Source organism: Oncorhynchus keta, chromosome 5, assembly GCF_023373465.1.
Source record: "Oncorhynchus keta strain PuntledgeMale-10-30-2019 chromosome 5, Oket_V2, whole genome shotgun sequence".
Lineage (NCBI taxonomy): Eukaryota > Metazoa > Chordata > Actinopteri > Salmoniformes > Salmonidae > Oncorhynchus > Oncorhynchus keta.
In genome coordinates, this window is record NC_068425.1 from 14,103,665 (window position 1) to 14,124,362 (window position 20,698).

The 20,698-nt window shown below is 44.0% G+C and overlaps 1 protein-coding gene across 2 annotated transcripts in view; it reads left to right on the forward strand.

Moving 5' to 3' along the window:
- The window catches only part of baiap3 (BAI1 associated protein 3), a 40,664-nt gene that overhangs the window by 15,473 nt on the left and 4,493 nt on the right, over nucleotides 1-20,698 (forward strand). Inside the window, exons 1-27 of one of the 2 annotated variants that reach the window (XM_052518766.1) lie at nucleotides 476-609; nucleotides 2,159-2,246; nucleotides 3,410-3,493; nucleotides 4,188-4,295; nucleotides 5,245-5,304; nucleotides 6,605-6,671; nucleotides 7,106-7,319; nucleotides 7,456-7,500; nucleotides 7,610-7,687; nucleotides 7,971-8,079; nucleotides 8,959-9,066; nucleotides 9,146-9,238; nucleotides 9,346-9,449; nucleotides 9,699-9,816; nucleotides 10,082-10,206; nucleotides 11,046-11,136; nucleotides 11,222-11,278; nucleotides 11,430-11,527; nucleotides 11,657-11,708; nucleotides 11,884-12,035; nucleotides 12,240-12,363; nucleotides 12,681-12,821; nucleotides 13,164-13,259; nucleotides 13,733-13,948; nucleotides 19,794-19,862; nucleotides 20,013-20,092; nucleotides 20,263-20,371. In XM_052518766.1, coding sequence (XP_052374726.1) covers nucleotides 2,193-2,246; nucleotides 3,410-3,493; nucleotides 4,188-4,295; nucleotides 5,245-5,304; nucleotides 6,605-6,671; nucleotides 7,106-7,319; nucleotides 7,456-7,500; nucleotides 7,610-7,687; nucleotides 7,971-8,079; nucleotides 8,959-9,066; nucleotides 9,146-9,238; nucleotides 9,346-9,449; nucleotides 9,699-9,816; nucleotides 10,082-10,206; nucleotides 11,046-11,136; nucleotides 11,222-11,278; nucleotides 11,430-11,527; nucleotides 11,657-11,708; nucleotides 11,884-12,035; nucleotides 12,240-12,363; nucleotides 12,681-12,821; nucleotides 13,164-13,259; nucleotides 13,733-13,948; nucleotides 19,794-19,862; nucleotides 20,013-20,092; nucleotides 20,263-20,371 — 2,652 coding nt within the window. In that variant the 5' untranslated portion in view covers nucleotides 476-609; nucleotides 2,159-2,192. Of the gene's footprint in view, nucleotides 1-475; nucleotides 610-2,158; nucleotides 2,247-3,409; nucleotides 3,494-4,187; nucleotides 4,296-5,244; nucleotides 5,305-6,604; nucleotides 6,672-7,105; nucleotides 7,320-7,455; nucleotides 7,501-7,609; nucleotides 7,688-7,970; nucleotides 8,080-8,958; nucleotides 9,067-9,145; nucleotides 9,239-9,345; nucleotides 9,450-9,698; nucleotides 9,817-10,081; nucleotides 10,207-11,045; nucleotides 11,137-11,221; nucleotides 11,279-11,429; nucleotides 11,528-11,656; nucleotides 11,709-11,883; nucleotides 12,036-12,239; nucleotides 12,364-12,680; nucleotides 12,822-13,163; nucleotides 13,260-13,732; nucleotides 13,949-19,793; nucleotides 19,863-20,012; nucleotides 20,093-20,262; nucleotides 20,372-20,698 lie in introns of those variants that run through there. The other variant, XM_052518765.1, reaches the window with a different exon arrangement.

Here is a 20,698-nt window from a genome sequence, read left to right on the forward strand (position 1 = left end):
ACAGACGGGCATTCTCATTCCTCTGTCATCCTCGTCCTGTACTAAACGTACCCTGGCCACAAATAATCAGGGGTGTTACCAACCACCACCTCCTGCTCCCTGGAGACAGTGTCTCAGACAGGGGCGTGGAATGCAATGCATGGGGAGATCAGTGGGCGCTGTGTCGGCTGCCAGCAGACTGCCACGCACCCGCTGTGATGTGACAGGCAGCGCCAATAAAGGTGCGTGACTGAGAGGGGGCCATGTGGACAGCTCCTCTGTCCTCTCTCTGCATAATGAGACAGGGGGTCTGGGCTAGGAGACAGTGGGGGTCAGGCCTGTATTGTTGCTCCTGGTGCTCTGCCATACAACTCATTCTAGAACACTCATCTAGTCTGGGGAGGGAGGAAAAGAGGGGAGGGGGAGAGGGGGAGGGGGTATTCCCAAGGTGTTCAGTTGTGCCAGTGAATCCCTCCAACCACGAATGTGCCTCATCGCCATGGCGACTGGGGATATGAAATTAGCAAGTGGCAGGAGTCCAGGAATTCACTAGCTCAGAGAGAGAGAAAAATCTAATGTATTTTGTATCTTCCCTGGATTAGAATAACGTAACGTTCGATGGCAGACATGGTAGGATGGCTTTGAATCTTTGTTGAACTTCATATTAAGTGTAGTGCAGTGAGATGATTCTTATTGAATCACCACAGATGGGCTGCTGTCTCACCTTCTATCCACTGTCTGTTTATACTGGTCTTAGGCTACCATAAATTCCCAGACACACACGTTATTTAAGTGATAATGCCAGAGAAGCCGTTATTTGGAGGATGTATTGGCACGGGTGTTGTTAGGCCCGAGACGAAGTTGGGGGCTGGCAAACTGTAGCAATATATCCTCCAACCACCGGCTTCGAGGGCAATATCACGTTTATACAACGTGTTCTCAACATATTCAAACAATGCTTAACATATTTGAATTAAAATGAAATGATTCATACTATTTCATCCTTCCACAAGATATAGTCCCGAAACAAATCTAGGGTTGCTGCCCAAGCCGTCTGGTCGTTCGTTCTATCGGTTCGGTTGCCAGAGACGCGACCCAGTCATTCAGTATTTTTGTTCTGTATCTATGGACGTTACCCAGTCGTTCGTTCTAAATGTTCCATTGCCATACTGGCTGGCAACGTTCTTATCCCTTGCTTGCTAGCTAGCCAACTATGACTAACTTACAGTCAGTCAACAAACAGTGCAAACAGTGCAGACATAATAACAATAGCAATTTGTTTATACTGTTTTCTAGTGACATTTAACAATGAGCTAATGAGGCACGATTTCGCTGGCATAGAAAATGTGCTCTCTCGTTAGGACACTGTTGTTTAGAGGAGCTAGCCAACAACACAGCTAACACAATAACTTGAAACTGAAGCTGCAAAGACTGCAAACTAGCTGCACTTAATTTAGTTTGACCTTTTTTCAATTGACATTTCTTTGTAAATATCCATAAAAAACGCTGCATGCCTCTCTCTCGTCCCGACCCCTACACGTTCATTACTATGGGACAGTTGGATGAACATTGAAACAATGTTGCAAATGTTGGTTTATACAAATCTCCCCGTTGAAAACGAAATGTTAGTCTATAATAAATGTGAGATAATGTCTAGATGCTTTTTATAGGGGAGATTAAGAGTATAACTTTCCTCCCTGGGTTTATGAGACAGTGGATTGCACAGTCAGATGGAACAGAGTAAATAGGAATTTTAATGTCATAGATTTAGCCGGTGGTAATTTGTGGAATAGAAACGTCTGGAATGCGCTTTTAACCAATCAGCATTCAGGATTAGACCCACCCGTTGTATAATGACAGACAATTCCCCTCAAACTTGTTGCTGCAGGAAGGAATGTCTGTCTAGTGAAAGGACAGGGCTACTGAATCATGTATAATGTAACAGTTTGTTCATGATACTCTACTGTATGTGCTGCTGGTTGTGATTGACAGGTCAGCATTAGGCCTCCTTTAGTCTTTTGCTAAATGGAAACCAGGCATTAAGAAAGCATTTCTCTATATAGACCCTTTAGGACAGTTTTGTTTCTATAATCTTAACAGAAAATTCATAAATCATATTTAACAGAACGTGTCAAATGAGAATTTAATTTACAGTTTTATCACTCTTTATGTTTTACAGGCTGTCTGAGGGGAATGGAGAGTTCTTTGTGCGTATGAATGGCATCCTCCAGAAACAAGAGAATCTGCTGCGTGCTGCCCAGGCTGAGGTAAACCCTAAACCTCCTTATGTTTATTTAAAGGGACAGTGCAGTCAAAAAAGTAGGATAATGCCCTTTTAGTTTTGGAGCTTTAAAAAACGAACAACAAAAAATGACTGGAATTTCAACCTGTTCAGGTGGGATGGAGTTTTTGGCCCACTGCATGACATCACAATCTGATCTGATTATTCTGACCAATGACCAGTCATCTTTTATTTGTATATGTATCCTCTTACTTTGAAGGGGTAGGCTCTAGAGTCTAGACAATCCTATCTGCCAGTCAGGGCTGTGCATATAAATATATTTGCATTTGTGTCAACACGCCGACAAAATCAGATTGAGCAATGATAAAAACTATATTTTGAGTTATTTTCATGTATTAACCACACACAGGGATTTTTTTAGACAGTGATGGGGAAAAAAAGACTGCATGGGGGATTTAAGCAGGAAGTTCCTTGAAAGGAGACTATAGAGGAAAGGTCTTGGGTAGTATACACATACTTTGCTCTCGCCGGTCCCCTCTGCTATGCCTATGTAACGGGGGTCAATGTGCTGCCAACAGCTTAACTTCCTCCATTGTCCGACTGCCCCACACTGGGCTCGAACCAGCAATCCTCTGTTTCGCAACACACGTGACCGCCCTCCTTAACAACGTTCCACCCGAAACGTACTGGCTGGATCCCTCGGTCAGGTACATTTCAAGCTATTTGTGGAGCTAGCTTATGGTACGTTCGTAACTCTGTGTTACACAGTGGGCTGTGGGGACAGACGGACAAGGTTGAGAAGGACGCTCAAAAGGATGGAGGCTCAACTGTCACAAGAAGCTGCTCTCCATGGTTCTCTACCCCCTCACTTCCCACACAAGAGGAAATAGACTGGGACAGCATGGGGCACTATTAAGATGTTTATCCGAGACCACTTGTTTTCCACCCTCTTCAGCTATTAAAGTGGTGAAAGGGGAACAAAAAGAAAATCAATGATGCATTCATTGCCTCTGTCTGATTGTGTGCCGCGTTTGAAGGCGAAAGTGTTTGGTTGGCGATAACAGCTCATTGTGACTTAACCTCACAACCCTTTCCAAGCCTTATTGAAGCAGTCATGGTGATGGAGCCTGCTTAAGGGAGATTGTGTGGCTCTGAGGTTTAACGTTATCTCTCTGTGTGTCTCCGCAGTGCGAAGGGGAAGGTAACACAGCCGCACCACCAGCAGAGCACGTAGACCAGGCATTCGTTCCAGAGAGGTCCAGCAGGAGAGAGGTGAGTTGCCTGGGCTCCCTTGGGTAGAACATTAAGCTCTAGTGATGGAGGGGTATTTTACTTGTTATTGGCCTTTTCTCATATTGTAACGCAATTCGTCTTCCTCTGACGAGGAGTATGACGGATCGGACCAATATGCAACGTGGTACGTTGATGTTTATTAACACTGAACACAAAAAAACAAAATAACAAGGAGAAAGAAAGAAAACAAAACAGTTCTGTCTGATGATGACAGAGACAGAAAACAATCACCCACAACTAAAATGGGGGAAACAGGCTACCTAAGTATGATTCTCTCAGAGACAACGAACGACACCTGCCTCTGATTGAGAACCATACCAGGTCAAACACATAAATACTACATAGAAAAAAATAACATAGACTACCCACCCCAACTCACGCCCTGACCAAACTAACACAAATACATAATAAAGGAACTAAGGTCAGAACGTGACACATATCTAGCTCCCCAACTAGAATCTAGTGTTCTGACCCAATTTGCCTCTATCCTCACACGGCTGTAGCTAGCTACACTGTTGCGTAAACTTCACACATGGTTAGCTACAGTAAGGTCACATCATTCTATTGACAGAGACATGTTTCCCAGCTCTTATTTAGCAGTGACCCTGCTTTAAGAAAGAAAAATGGTGGTTTATGGTGGTTTAATGCATTCACTGAGGTTGTTTTCTTCCAGCTGGACCTCCTGTATGAAGAGGCTGTTTACACGGTAGTCAACAGGGTGGGCGTGCCCTCGCCAGAGTACGTCACCAATGAAGGCGACATCTTCAGTTATCTGCTGAAGGTACACACACTCCTTTGATCGGCTAAACAGCCCACCTGGCCAAACTCTCTCTTACACACACACACACACACACACACACACACACACACACACACACACACACACACACACACACACACACACACACACACACACACACACACACACACACACACACACACACACACACACACACACACACACACACACACACACACACACACACACACACACACGGCAGAGACCAACAACCACTTACTCTCATACAGATAAGCACACACACACTTATGAATGCACTTCAAATACTGACCAATAAAATAGACAAGACCAGAAAGAGCCAAGTAAGCTGAAATAATTACTGCTAGAAAACCAACAGCAGAAATCAGATTGTCTTGTCATGTGACTCCTGTTGTAAACCCCTCCTCTAATCTCTGTCCTCACCAACTGATCCTAGAGGTTCAGTCCGGCGGTAGAGAGCCATGTTTGCTTTGAGACATCTGTAGGAGACTGAGCAGATGTGCTTTGGCTTAGAGCTGATTAAACATCAAAGCCCAGAGGCCCACTGAGTATTGATGTTCAGCTGTAATATTACATCCATTCAGACTCTGTCACTCCGAAGCTGCATCCTTGCTTCCTCTGTCGCTCTCTGCTTGAGGTGGTGGACCAGGGCACATGTCCCCATGCTTTGAAGTGACCCCTGGTTCTCTTTAGCCTTTTGAAGATAGTGAGATTGAACCTGTACAGCCATCTTGGTTCGGGCTTATGAGAACGCAAATCATTGGCAAGGGATGTAATGCGTATCACCATTGTATTATTGTTTCAAATAGTTTTAAAGTTATGCTGTGGTTTATAAAGCATGCAGGTCAAAATTCAGGCAGGAGTACAGTTGGATGTGTATTGCAAATATGCTCACAGACCTATGAGGCTCTCTTGCAAAGAGCACCCTTTTCCACTGTCGTCCCTCTCCTAGGTATTTGATATGGGTCAGGAGGAACATGACATCATTCTGCAGAGAGTCCAAGAATCCAAGGTGAGATGCTTTGTTCCACTTCCCATCTTGTCAATTTCCATCTCCTGTCTCCTCTCCTGTCACTTCCTGTATCTCCCATCCGCAGACACACGCCATGTAAGCCGTATGAACAAGATAGCGCCGCTGAGTTGTCACTGTGAGGATCTTCCTGTCTGCACCATATAATGTGCCTTTCATTTGTGTTTAGCAATACACTGAGTTTACAAAACTGCTCTTTCCATGACATAGACTGACCAGGTGAATCCAGGTGAAAGCTATGATCCATATTGATGTCACTTGTTCAATTCAATTCAATCAGTGTAGGTGAAGGGTAAGGAGAAAGGTTAAAGAAGGATTTTGAAGAACTGAGAACTGAATTGTGTGTGCCATTCAGAGGGTGAGTGGGCAAGACAACATATTTAAGTGCCTTTGAACGGGGCATGGTAGTCGGTGCACCGCTGCTGGGTTTTTCACACTCAACAGTTTGTCATGTGTATCAAGACATCCAGCCAACTTGACACAGTTGTGTCAAATCATTGGAGTCAACATGGGCCAGCATCCCTGTGAAACGCTTTCGACACCTTGTAGAATTGAGGCTGTTCTGAGGGCGGGGGGGGGGGGGGGAACTCAATATTAGGAAGTTGTTCCTAATGTTTGCTATACTCAGTGTATAGCATGTTGCATTCACAAGGTTAAAGTAAAATGCATGGAAAGCACTAACTAGCACTATGCACCCGGAGAGACTGAGCTGATGGAGTGTATTGATATACCATAGTGAGGCTCACTGTGCACCAGGAGACATAATGATCTCTGAAAGCGCACTTTGTATGATGCCCTTGACTGCCAGCAACCTTTCAAATGTCAGTTTGAAAGAGATGCTGGGCTCTTCTGCAAGACTCCTTGAAAGGTTGTGTGCAGAGAAGAACATATTGTGCCTTTTAACTGTTCCATCCTACAATGATCTCTGTTTCTCGCCGGCACAGCAGTGTCTTTCCACTATAGTGACACACAAAGCCCTGGCATTATACACCAGACAAAGAAAACACACATGGATTATTCTCTCTTGACAGACTCACATCTCACACTGCAGTGATTGCTGGTATCTTGTTTACCACTGATGAAAGTGTATTTGTCGAGTTAAAGAATCAGAATCCAACTAAAGTTCACCGACTAGCTGTTGTTTTCAACGTGCACTCTATGCCATGTTCAGGGACCCGGTTTTGGAATGCAGCGTGCTTATGGATCGCTTCAGCGAGATGTCTCACCAATGCATGACTCTTAGCTTGTGTACTACTGTTACTTTGTGCACTTTGTTTTGCAGAGAGCCAGTTTCACCATGAGAGTGTCTGTCATGAAAGGGAAAAATCTAATGGCGAAGGATGCAAATGGTGAGGGGTGTTTGTGTTCGTTTACGGCTATTGATGGGAAGCAGCATTTGTTTTCTGTGCGTGGATATGAAATGTCATCGTGTCCATTTGCCAACTCCAACTCCCCATTGACAATGAATGCAATTGTTTATTATTGAAATAAGATTAGAACATTTTCAGATCAACTATATTGAGCGAGACACGTTGTTCTTTCTGCCTGGAAGAAAAATAAAAACCTCATGATACAGTGGTTCAACCAAGACACTAGAACCATCATCAAGTCACTGTCCACTTTAGACAACACTGGACCACTTTGTCTAAAAGTACACAGGCTGCTATTACTAGCAGACCAATTGCTTTTGATTCCTGAACCTCAATAAGGTACATCGCTGTCATTCTAACAGTATAATCTCAGTGTGTCACATATTAGTTTAACCCTTACTGTGCCTGGGTAGGGTACAGCGACCCCTATTGCATGCTGGGAATCCTCCTGGGCCAGAGCCCCCGGGAGACAGAGGAGAAGAAGGAGAGGAAGTTCAGCTTCAGGAAGAGGAAGGAGAAGCTGGAGAAGAGGTCCAATACCAAGGAGGTTCTAGCAGCCACGTGCATCCAGGTGACTGAGGTCAAGCCAGAGACTCTCAACCCAGTCTGGAATGAGCACTTTGTTTTGTAAGTACAGTGCTGACAGTACGCCGATTCTGGAAGTTGTTGGCAGAACGCTTGACATTTCTATGCGTCTCAGAGCCTAACGGTAACAATGCTTGTTTACACAATGTTCAATTATTATATTTTCTTCTTCCAATAGTGACATTGATGATGTCCACAGTGATCTACTGCATATGGACATATGGTAAGATTAAACACAGTGTGTGGGGCCTTTCCACTTTCAGTCCAAATTCCAGGTTCCTGAAAACGTCCTACCAACCAACGGTCCTAATAACCTTTGCTCTTCTTCTCAGGGACCACGACGATGACGTCTCTGTCGCAGAGGCCTGCAAAAAACTGAATGAAGTCAGCGGACTTAGAGGAATGGGCAGGTAGAACAGGCTTCTGTTTGCTAATGATAAAGTCGGTGAAATAGGCCCTTTAAAATAGTGAATGGAGGTCTTGACTGTCAGGTCATTGAGACGCAGTGCTGGTTGATTGCTCTGTGTTATATTTCATGTGTTCATCAGTACCTTATCCCACCAGGTATTTTAAGCAGATTGTATTCATCAGTGCCTTATCCCACCAGGTATTTTAAGCAGATTGTATTCATCAGTACCTTATCCCACCAGGTATTTTAAGCAGATTGTATTCATCAGTGCCTTATCCCACCAGGTATTTTAAGCAGATTGCCAAATCGGTGCGGTCCAATGGAACGTCGTCATCCGGATCATCTGAGGACAATGCTGATGACTTCCTGGGCTGCATCAACATTCCACTGAATGTAATTCTTTAAAGTTACAGTGCTTTCACTTCCCAACTGCTGTCTACTGGTAATGTTTCTTCTTTTAGACAGTAGTAATACGTCTTACTTAATGCAGTTTATTCTAATATTTGTATCTATTAGCTATTATAAGTGTTAACTAACATTTGATTGATTATACTCCTCCAAATTTGGTTCCTGGCTCACTGTCTATCAGAGAGGCGCAAACACCCGTTATTCATTTATTGTGAATCCATCATAAAGAGTGTGAAGTTTCGCCCTTCGCCTTCATCAGACCGGAACGACACTCGGTTTTAATGGATTTTGATTAAATTATAGTTTTATAATGTATGAGAGTGTCGCGCCTCCACCTCTAAAGACATCCACTATTATTTAAGGCAGCACCTCTGTTTTAGTTTTTTTCTGGCTTAGTGTCTAGCCCATGGGCAGGCCCTCGGATCAATATAAAAAAAATCTATATATATATATATATATATTTAGGAATTCAGTCGGGGTCTCAACTTACTGTTGAGAGTTAGAATAGTAGAATAGAAAAAGTGGAATTTCAAACTTTGGCAGTTTGTCAAAGTTATGTCAGTCACTGATAGTCAGTCAATTATCCCATTTCAGCTAAAAATGTAGATTGCTAAATTAGCTTAGCGGCCAGCTATCTAAACTTTGTATCAGTCTCACTCAGATATCATATTAAAAACTGCTAACATATCTCTCCACCCCATGGAAGAATGTGTAGAATTGCAGGAAAATAGCTGTGAAACAGGATGTGGGTTCGCAGACCAGCGCGCAACTGCGGCCCCTCATGATGAGTTCAGACTTTTTGTTGTCCCCACCCTCATCAAAGTTGCCCATCCTTGGTCTAGCCTGTTCGTTGTTCGCCTGTAGGAGGTTCCTGTGATGGGATATGACAAGTGGTTTAAGCTGGAGCCCCGATCCAGTGCCTCCAAGGTCCAGGGAGAATGTCACCTGATTCTGAGGCTCTTCACTACCCAGGTAGCTACTACACTCTCTCTGCTCCACAGTACCTGTGTATTCTACCCAAGTCACTTGATCATTCCACTTTGTTCCCCAGAGAGACACTACACTGAGTAAGAGGGAATCCAAAGAAGTCATTCATAAGAAGATGCTGAGTCAGATTCTGGAGTACGAGCACGCTCATATTCAGGTGAAACTCTACTATACAGTGCATTCTATTATCAAGTGAAATGACAGTGATGGCTGTGGATGGTTTCCTTATGCTATCCATGTAAATCATCTGTTTTTTCTCTCCAGAAAGAGCCTTATAACTGGAATGGGCAGGTGAGTCCTCCAGCATGGACTGTGCTGTCCCATCATGCTGTGCAAACTGACCTCTCGCCCCTGCAACAGGCCATCATGTAAGTAGCTACAATAGTAACACTTCAATGTAGATCATATGCCAAAGGTATTGCGGTGGTCCAAATGAGAAAATCTAAGTTATGCCAAGCTGGTGGAGCCTGTGCCAATGAAGTACCACATTTCTAATTATGAGTTGCACCTTTTCCTTCCTAGTCCTTTTAGGTCTGAAACCATTCATCTCAGCTGAGAGGTGAAGGTCATGTTATGTACAGTAGATGTATAGTAGTATGTATTGCTCTGGTCTTCAGTCGCTGGCAGTGCTACAGCAGCCACCACCGGTCCCAGAGGATGTGCTACACTCTGCTGCTGAGGCTCCTGAGGACCATCGATGCAGAGTGGGATCCCCAAGCTGTGCAGGGAGACCTGGTAGGCCTACTGTCTCCTCACAGCTCCCCTTTGGCTCGCAATCACCTTTCGTCTGGCATTAGGACACCTCATTAACTCACCACTCAACATCCATCATCCTATGACCTAGGGGTCTGTTATTCAATAAAAACCTGGTTGTTTCGGTGCGGTACTTTTTCTGGAAGCTAGACTGAAGCCCAGAAGTCTGTCTGAATGTGCTGTTATTGGCTAGATCGATCATTGTGAGGTTGAGTGATGTGATGATAAATGTACTTCCTGTGTTCAGGAGCGGCAGCTGTCGGACAGCTTCAGGCTGTACACGGACCACTGTCTGTGTCTGATGAAGAGCATGCGCCAGGTGTTCCCCTGCGCCAGTCCAGCCGCCGTCACACGCTGCGAGCTCATGCTGAGGTAAACTCATACCACAGGAGGCCGGTGAGGGGAGGAAGTCTCATAGTAATGGCTGGAATGGAATGCATGGAACCACATTAAACCATATGGAAAACGTGTTTCATGTGTTTGATACCATTCCGTTCCAGCCATTACTATGAGCACGTGCCCCCCAATTAAGGTGCCACCAGCCACCTGTGACTCCACCACCCTTTCTCTCTCTCTCAACACATCACGGCATCAAACACTCGCCAGCGCTGTCATACCAGACCAAACACTCAACCAAGTCACTAGAATAAAACCACAGACAGAGTACCTAGAACAGTCAAGCCAATAGGAGGGCAGAGTGACTAAGTCATAAGCCTATTGGGAGGGTTTTCTACTTGAATGGTGGTGACTGTGCCAATAAAAGCAGGCTCATGTTGAGGCTCATGTTGCTATGCTCTTTCTCTGTGAGCAGCCCAACGGGGCACTGTACTTCTGTGTCGCACAGACCAGATGAATGGAGATCCTGCAGGGCCTTTTCCAATGAGATTTCAAAGTCTGCCCAGTGATTGACACTCCTACAGAGATCTCTGTGTATTGTGGACACAGACGACACACAGAAAAAAGATGTACTCAAACACATACTAATCGTTCTTGCTGTCAGTCACCTTGACGTAAAGAAGGCTGACAGAAATGACAGGTTAGGCCAGTCAGGGTTGTCTGTTCCAGCAATCATTTGGAACATTTGTGTCCATCAATCGTTTTGATTACCTACAAATCACCTTGCATTGTGCCTTTTTGTCTTTTACTCAGTAATGAGTTGTTGGGCTACAATAACAGGACCATGTTTCTCTCCCTTTGTGTTTGTGACTCAGGGGTGTAGGACACATGCAGACCATGCCGGCCTTCAAGACTGCGTGCCCCCTTCGAAATGAACTGCATTTGGAAATTGCCACTGTTGTCAAGGTACAACATAAATATAAGGAAGACCTGTTAGCGTTACCACTGTTGCCTGACTAATTCGAATGACTGCAATCTTTGATTTCAACAGAAAGGTACAGTGGAGTGGTACGAGAGCACAATTTCACAATTCAAACCAGAGGACGGGGTAAGTTGACACCATAAGAATTGATAACACACAAAGTCATACAAATAAAAAGAGTCGCGCATTCTATATATAAACTCCCAGTCGTTTATTGGGTAACACATGGATGGGCCTGTCGGGGTTGTGTGTGAGCTGTAGTGTGTCGATTCTATAGGCTCTAGAGGAGCAGCTGAGGAGACTGGTCCAGGTGGTGGATGCAGTGTGTGCAGATGTACAGAGGGGACAGAACGTCTACAACAAGCTCTTCTACAGGTACACAAACAGTCCCTGCAGTTTATTGTGTTAATCAAGGACGGTGACAGGGCCAACTTGACTTTTGAGTAGATTATGTCAAATAGCAAGTGAATCCTGTTCTTTGTTTTGTCTTTTTAAACCCCACAGTGCTGTGAAAGTGGATTTCTTCAGCATCGCGTATAGACAGCTGGAGAAACTGGTGAGAATTCCTTTGACACCAAAAGGAATAGAACCTGCCAACATCTTCATCCATACATGATGATATATACAGTATACTGATGCATATAGTGTTCCTGTATGTTCAGCATGCATGTATCCTCACCGTTGACCCCTTGACCTCTGAGATGGGGTGACTGACCCCTCTGCTCCCCCAGGTCGCGGACGACGTGAGCGTTGCCATGGAGAAGGTGTGTGGCACTCTGGAGCAGGAGAGCTCCAGGCTAACTCAGACCATGGGAGAGACTCTGTTAGAGCTCTACATGTCTCTGAAAATACTCAAACGCTTCAGAGAGTTCCTCCCTCTCAGGTGAGTTTGTGAACACCCTGCCACCCGGTCAGACTGGTGGATGGTGGATGTTCAGCTTGGTTGCATTGAACTTTTAGAAAACAGAAAGATTGATTAGATGTTGTTATTGCTTGGTGATTTGATCTTGCATTGAACTTCTCCATGTGCTTGAACATACAGTAGATTCGCTAAATGTCAGGTGTTTAATTAGTATTTCTCTCTCAGGGACGCTAAGATGATGGCCTTGACTGGCTATCACAACTGGTTTAAGACGTCTATCCACAAGTGGCTGCAGATAGTCCATGACAAGGCTTGTGACAGGATCCGCAGAGCAGTAGACATGGACCAGGTGAGAAAGGCATTTTATGGAAGTCTCTGTAGAGGTTGCTTTTCCATGAAAAGAGAAACCATGGAACATACGGCAATCAGGATATCCATTACACTTCTACAGCAGAACCCATTGATGATATGTAACCCACCATGATGTTTCTATCTAATGTACTCGGAATATGAGTTCGTTTCTGTGTACTGTACCTGTGTGTCAGTGTATTTCTAGTACAGTACATGTGCATGACTTTCTATAAGTTGTTGTTCATAGAGTGTGTGTGTGTGTGTGTGTGTGTGTGTGTGTGTGTGTGTGTGTGTGTGTGTGTGTGTACTGAGCAGCTGGAGCCAGTACAGCAGGCCAAACACAGCTCCTCGGCGGTGGATGTGACAGCGTGTTTCAACCAGGTGCGGGAGTTCTGGAAACAGATGTCCTGGCCAGACTCTGCAGGGGCCTTCATCTTTGTCACCCGCCTGACAGACGTGAGTGCCATCGCCACACACACACACACACACACACACACACACACACACACACACACACACACACACACACACACACACACACACACACACACACACACACACACACACACACACACACACACACACACACACACACACACACACACACACACACACACACACACACTCTATGAACAACAGCAACAACAACAAGTGCATGCTTTCACACACGCTACACATTCAGAGACAGTGTAAGAAGCTCTACAATCACAAACAACCAGAGCAGAAAGAAAATAATGCACATTGAGGGTTTCACTCTCGATGATGATGATGGTGAGTGAGATGTTGTCTGTGTTGCAGAATTTCTGCAGCGAGGCCGTGTGTTACTCAGAGATGATAAAGCGCAAGATTGAGAGGAGCCAGCAGGGTCGAGACATCAAGAGCCTGACAGTGCAGGTAACGCCTGTGGGAAGGCAGGAAGGAAGGAAGGGGGGTTTCAGGATGACGTGGGAAGTAAATGTCAGCGAGCGTTCTTTCCCTGGCAACACAAAGACCTCAGCGGGTTGTCCGCAGCGTAATATGTTTGGTCTACTTCAGTGGAAGCTGCTTAGAGGAGAACGGATCATAATAATGGCTGGAATAGAGTAAATGGAATGGTATCATAAACATGGTTTTCATGGGTTTGATACCATTCCATTCACTCCATTCCGTCCATTAGAATCCATTCCAGCCATTATTATGAGCCCTCAGCAGCCTCCACTGGTCTACTTACCGTCTTGCCTCTTTTCATTGTCAATCATTTACTCTCTCCCCCAATATCCTATCTGCCTCTTTTTCGTCCTTTGTTTCCTTCAAACATTCTCGACCTTTCTTCTGGCTTTCTCTTCTTCCCTCTACTAATGTACTTCCTGGATCTTGGTGTGGGCTAGCTGTGCATCGCCCTGAACAACACAGAGCATGTGCGTGTGTTCCTGGGCCACCTGCCTCGGGACCTGGACTGGCAGGGCGTGGAGCAGGCTATGGAGGAGTCTTGTGGGGCAGAGGGGAAGGAGCAGGTCAACAAGGCCCTGAACGGACAGCTCTACAACGTGGATGCGGACCTACAGAGGGAGGCCAAGCGCCTCATCACCCACCTCACAGACAAGGTCCCTCCATCTCACTAAACTATCCTCTCTGTCAGTCATACTTAGTAACCAGTCATCAAATCAAATTGTATTAGTCAGATGCGCCGAATACAACAGGAATACCTTACAGTGAAATGCTTACTTACGAGCCCCAAACCAACAATGCAGTTTAACAAATAAATAAAAATAAACATTATTGAATAAGAATAAGAAATAAAAGGAACAAGTAATTAAAGAGCAGCAGTAAAATAACAATAGCGAGACAATATACAGGAGAGTACAGGTACAGAGTCGATGTGCGGGGGGCACCGGTTAGTCGTGGTAATTGAGGTAATATAATGCAAATAGTCTGGCTAGCGACTGTCTTGGTGTGTCTGGACCATGTTAGTTTGTTGGTGATGTGGACACCAAGGAACTTGAAGCTCTCAACCTGCTCCACTACAGCCCCGTCGATGAGAATGGGGGTGTGCTCAGTCCTCTTTTTCCTGTAGTCCACAATCATCTCCTTTGTTTTGATCACATTGAGGTAGAGGTTGTTGTCCTGGCACCACACAGCCAGGTCTCTGACCTCCTCCCTATAGGCTGTCTCGTCGTTGGCTGTCTCGTCGGTGATCAGGCCTACCACTGTTGTGTGATCGGCAAACTTAATGATGGTGTTGGAGTCGTGTCTGGCCAAGCAGTCATGAGTGAACAGGGAGTACAGGAGGGGACTGAGCACGCACGCCTGAGGGGCCCCTGTGTTGAGGATCAGTGTGGTGGATGTGTTGTTACCTAACCTTACCACCTGGGGGCGGCCCGTCAGGAAGTCCACGATCCAGTTGCAGAGGGAGGTGTTTAGTCCCAGGGTCCTGAGCTTATTGATGAGCTTTGATGGTACTATGGTGTTGAACGTGGAGCTGTAGTCAATGGTGTTCCTTTTTTCCAGGTGGGAAAGGGCAGTGTAGAGTGCAATAGAGATTGCATCATCTGTGGATCTGTTAGGGCAAATTGGAGTGGGTCTAGGGTTTCTGGGATAATGGTGTTGATGTGAGCCATGGCCAGCCTTTCAAAGCACTTCATGGCTACAGACGTGTCATTTAGGCAGGTTACCTTAGTGTTCTTGGGCACAGGGACTATGGTTGTCTGCTTAAAACATGTTGGTATTAGACAGGGAGAGGCTGAAAATGTCAGTATTTTTGTATTTGTATTTATTATGCATCCCCATTGCCAAAGCAGCAGCTACTCTTCCTGGGGTGCAGCAAAATTAAGGCAGTTTATACAATTTTAAAACATTACAATACATTCACAGATTTCACAACACACTGTGTGCCCTCAGGCCCCTACTCCACCACTACATTTACATTTACATTACATTTACATTTAAGTCATTTAGCAGACACTCTTATCCAGAGCGAATTACAAATTGGTGCATTCACCTTATGACCACATATCTACATTACTAAATCTCTCTGTGTGTGTGTGTGTGTGTGTGTGTGCGTGTGCGTGTGCGTGTGCGTGTGCGTGTGTGTGTGTGTGTGTGTGTGCGTGTGCATGTGTCTGTGCCAATGTTTGTGTTGCTTCGCTGTTCCTTAAGGTGTTTTTTTAATCTGTTTTTTTAAATCTAATTTTACTGCTTGCGTCAGTTACTTGATGTGGAATAGAGTTCCATGTAGTCATGGTCTATGTAGTACTTTGTGCCTCCCAAAGCCTGTTCTGGACTTGGGGACTGTGAAGAGACCTCTTGCCGCATATCTTGTGGGGTATGCATGAGTGTTCGAGCTGTGTGCCAGTAGTTTCGACAGACAGATCGGTGCATTCAACATGTCAATACCTCTCATAAATAAAAGTAGTGATGAAGTCAATCTCTCCACTTTCAGCCAGGAGAGATTGACATGCATATTATTAATATTAGCTCTCTGTTCTGTGTACATCCAAGGGCCAGCCGTGCTGCCCTGTTCTGAGCTAATTGCAATTTTCCTAAGTCCTTTTTTGTGGCACCTGACCACAAGACTGAACAGTAGTCAAGGTGGGACAAAACTAGGGCCTGTAGGACCTGCCTTGTTGATAGTGTTGTTAAGAAGGCATAGCATCGCTTTATTATAGACAGACTTTTCCCCATCTTAGCTACTTCTGCATCAATATGTTTTGACCATGACAGTTTACAATCTAGTGTTACTCTAAGCAGTTTAGTCATATCAACTTGCTTAATTTCCACATTATTTATTACAAGATTTAGTCGAGGTTTAGGGTATTAGTGTTTATGTTCCAAATACAATTATTTTAGTTTTATAAATATTTAGGGCTAACTTTGTAACGATCTTCTTCATCTGAGGAACAGGAATAGGAAGGATCAGACCAATATGCACAATGGTATGTGTCCATGTTAAATTGATTACAACTGAACACAAAATAACAAATGTGAAACAGCGAAAATCGAAACAGTTCTGTATGGTGAAAACACAGAAAACAACTGCCCACAAATCATAGTGGGAAAACAGGCTGCCTAAGTATGGTTCTCAATCAGAGACAACGATTGACAGCTGCCTCTGATTGGGAACCATGCCAGGCCAAACACAGAAATACAAAACCTAGAATACAAAACCTAGAATGCCCACCCCAACTCACGCCCTGACCAAACTTAAACAGAGACATAAAAAGGAACTAAGGTCAGGACGTGACAAACTTATTCCTTGCCACCCACTCTGAAACTAACTGCAGCTCTTTGTTGAGTGTTGCAGTCATTTCAGTCGCTGTAGTAGCTGATGTGTATAGTGTTGAGTCATCCACATACATAGAAACTCTGGCTTTACTCAAAGTCAGTGGCATGTCATGAGTAAAAATTGAAAAAAGGGGCCTAAACAGCTACCCTGGGGAATTCCTGATTCTAACTGGATTATATTTGATAGACTTCCATTAAAGAACACCCTCTGTGTTCTGTTGGACAAGTAACTCTTTATCCACATTATAGCAGGGGGTGTAAAGCCATAACACATGTGTTTTTCCAGCAGTAGACTATGATCGGTCATGACAAAAGCTGCACTGAAGTCTAACAAGACAGCCCCCACAATCATTTTATCATCGATTTCTCTCAGACAATCATCAGTCATTTGTGTAAGTGCTGTGCTTGTTGAGTGTCCTTCCCTATAAGCATTCTGAAATTCTGTTGTCAATTTGTTTACTATAAAATAGCATTGTATCTGGTCAAACTCTATTTTTTCAGGAAGTTTACTAAGGGATGCTAACAGGCTGATTAGTTGACTATTTGAGCCAGCAAAGGGGGCTTTGCTATTATTGGGTAGTGGAATGACTTTCGCTTCCCTTCAGGCCTGAGGGCACACACTTTCTAGTAGGCTTAAATTGAAGATGTCTGCCAGTATCCTCAGTAATTTTCCATCTAGATTGTCAGACCCTGGTGGCTTGTCATTGTTGATAGACAACAATAATCTTTTCACCTCTTCCTTTATGGAATTCAAAAGTACAATTCTTGTCTTTCATAATTTGGTCTGATATATTTGGATGTGTAGTGTTAGTGTTTGTTGCTGGCATGTCATCCCTAAGTTTGCCTATCTTGCCAATGAAAAAGTAATTCAAGTAGTTTGCAATATCAGTGGGCTTTGTAATGAATGAGCCATCTGATTCAATAAATGAAGGAGCTGAGTGGGCTTCCCCCCAAAAAATGAATTTAAGGTGCCCCAAAGATTTTTACTATCATTTTTTTATATAATTTATCTTTGTTTCATAGTGTAGTTTATTTTTCTTTTTTCTTTAGTTTAGTCACAAGATTTCTTAATCTGAAGTTCATTTGCCAGTCAGTTGGGCTACCAGACTTAATTGCCATACCTTTTGCCTCAACCACCTCAACCATACACCTTTTCAATTCCTCATCAATCCAAGGGGATTTAACAGTTTTTACAGTCATTTTCTTAATGGGTGCATGCTTATTAGTAACTGGAATAAGTATTTTCATAAATGCGTCAAGTGCAGCATCTGGTTGCTCCTCATTAAACACCACAGACCAGCAAATATTCTTTACATCATCAACATATGAATGACGACAAAACTTATTGTATGACCTCAATTATACACTATATTAGGCCCAGCCTTTGAAACTTTGATTTTCCTAGATATGGCTATTATATTGTGATCACTATATCCTATGGATTTGGATATTGCTTTAAAGCAATACATTTTGATGATTTAATTCCTGTGCTGTTTGTAACTACCCTGGTAGGTTGACTGACAACCTGATCCAGGTTGCAGGCACTGGTTACAGTTGGATGTTTTTTCCTGAGTGAGCAGCTTGATGAAAGCCAGTCAATAAATTGAAAACATTAAATGAAATAACCCAGAAAATATTATTCTCTGATGATATCACATACATTATCAAGCATTTCACACATATTATCCAGATACTGACTGTTAGCACTTGGTGGTCTATATCAGCTTCCCACAAGAATGGGCTTTAGGTGAGGCAGATGAACCTGTAGCCATATTACTAACATTAGATCCTCTCTAAGCTTTACAGGAATGTGGTTCTGAATAGAAACAGCAACACCTCCTCCGTTGGCGTTTCTGTCTTTTCTGTAGATGTTATAACCATGTATTGCTACCACTGCATCATCAAACGTATTATCTAAGTGAGTTTCAGAGAGAGTCAGAATATGAATGTCATCTGTTACAAGCAAGTTATTGACTTCATGGACCTTGTTTCTTAGGATACATATGTTAATATGGGCTATTTTTAGCACTTTTCTGGGTTGCGTGATTGTTTTTAATGCTTTACTGGGAGCTTATTAGAGGTAGACTTATTCATGTTATTTACATTGGTGCTGATATTGCAGGATGAGCTGCATAAAGTGGTCTTGCTACTATTGCACACTGCCTCAGTGCTAACAGTGTAACTGGTTTATAGGCTCATGATTACTGCTTACAATAGCTGTAGGATAAACAGATGTGTTCGGTGCAATTAGGGGTACATACATTTAATTACTTACATTGTGTTTGCCATTGCCCCTAAGATCATGTACATTTGATGCAGCATTATGATGCAGCATTATACCTACAATGCTAGGGATGAACTGAGCTGGTCCTGGATCATTTACCAGTCATTGTTTCATCGCAGCCTTGAAATGCGAGGGCAGAGGACAGGAGCCAAGATGATTTGGATGGACTCCGTCATTCCTGTAGAGTATCTTCTGTTTCCAGAAGGTGTCAAAGTTATCAATAAAAGTGACTCCAGCAGAGCTACAGTAGTCTTTTAGCCAGATGTGTAATGCCAGCAGTCTGCTGAATCTTTCACACCCACTGACCAACGATGGTACTGGACCTGAAATTATTGGCCGTTTTTTGGAGTCTTTTAATGCTAAAATCAGTTCTTTAAAATCAATTTTCAAATGTTCCGAGCTAGCCCTCCTTATGTCGTTTGACCCCACATGGACTACGACAGTGTTAGCTGACCAACTGGAAAGGGTCAGTGAAGACACTCGCCAGTTGGTCAGCTCATGCTCGCAGTACACGTCCTGGTAATCGATCTGGCCCTGTGGCCTTGTGAATGTTGTCACAGGCAAGGGACACAGGCATGCATGTCAATATCAGTTTCCATGAGAACGGGTTACGTAAATGATGTTTTTTTGGGGCGTTTGAGGGAGCTTGTTTGGAGTGCAAGACGGTCGGGGGTTTCACATTTGGGACTATTCCATTGGTTCCGTTGCGTCAGGCAACCTTAATCCAGCACAGATAAAGTATTTCAAAGAAAACAAATACTATGTGAACCCAGGTTTGGTTACGTAATACTGTATGATATGGTATACTAAAATTGGGTCTTGCCTGGTAACCGTTGTCACAATGCCTTGAACAGAGAGGTAATTGTGATATTGTGTGTTTCTAGATGCTTTCAGAGCTGAAGAGGTACCTCCAACACATCAGCCTGTCCCCTGACTCCATCAACAACGATGATGTAAGACTGAACAGTACATTGTGCTCCGCTTCTGTCATGGAGCAGCAACCTCTCTGCTTTCTTTCATTGTCCTTTCTGGGTTGGAAGACATTTCCTCAATAAGCTTCCCCCTAAGATGGGACACTGTTCTGTGACATTGTTCTGTTTCAGGCCGTGTCCCCCCTCATGAAGTACTTACGTGACACTTTAGTCATCCTCAGCGAGTCTCTGGTGAAGGAGAATCTGGCTAGGTAATTACCTGCTGTGTCACGTCTTTATCTCGATGAGCATCTTAGACATGCACGCAATAACGATACCCCTCTGACACATTATGCTGCAGTACTGGTCATTATCTAGCCATTATGATCACTTGACATACAGCGGATTGTTGTCTAACTGTGTTCCCCTGTCTTCTGCATAGAGTTCTCCTCGGCATGTGGGAGCTGCTCCTCAGAATGATCCTAGCCACGGTGGCGGAGAACATGGGAGTCCAGGTGGAGTTCTACAACCGCTTCCAGTACACTGTGGAGGTCAGTGGTCTCCTCTCTCTCTCTCTCTCTCTCTCTCTCTCTCTCTCTCTCTCTCTCTCTCTCTCTCTCTCTCTCTCTCTCTCTCTCTCTCTCTCTCTCTCTCTCTCTCTCTCTCTCTCAGTTGACCACAGAGACAGCGGGAAAATCACAGCAGGGGCCTATTTCATTTACATTTACATTTAAGTCATTTAGCAGACGCTCTTATCCAGAGCGACTTACAAATTGGTGCAAACACCTATGACACCCAGTGGAACAGCCACTTGCATCTAAATCTTGTTGGGGGAGAAGGATTACTTACCCTTACTTACCCTATCCTAGGTATTCCTT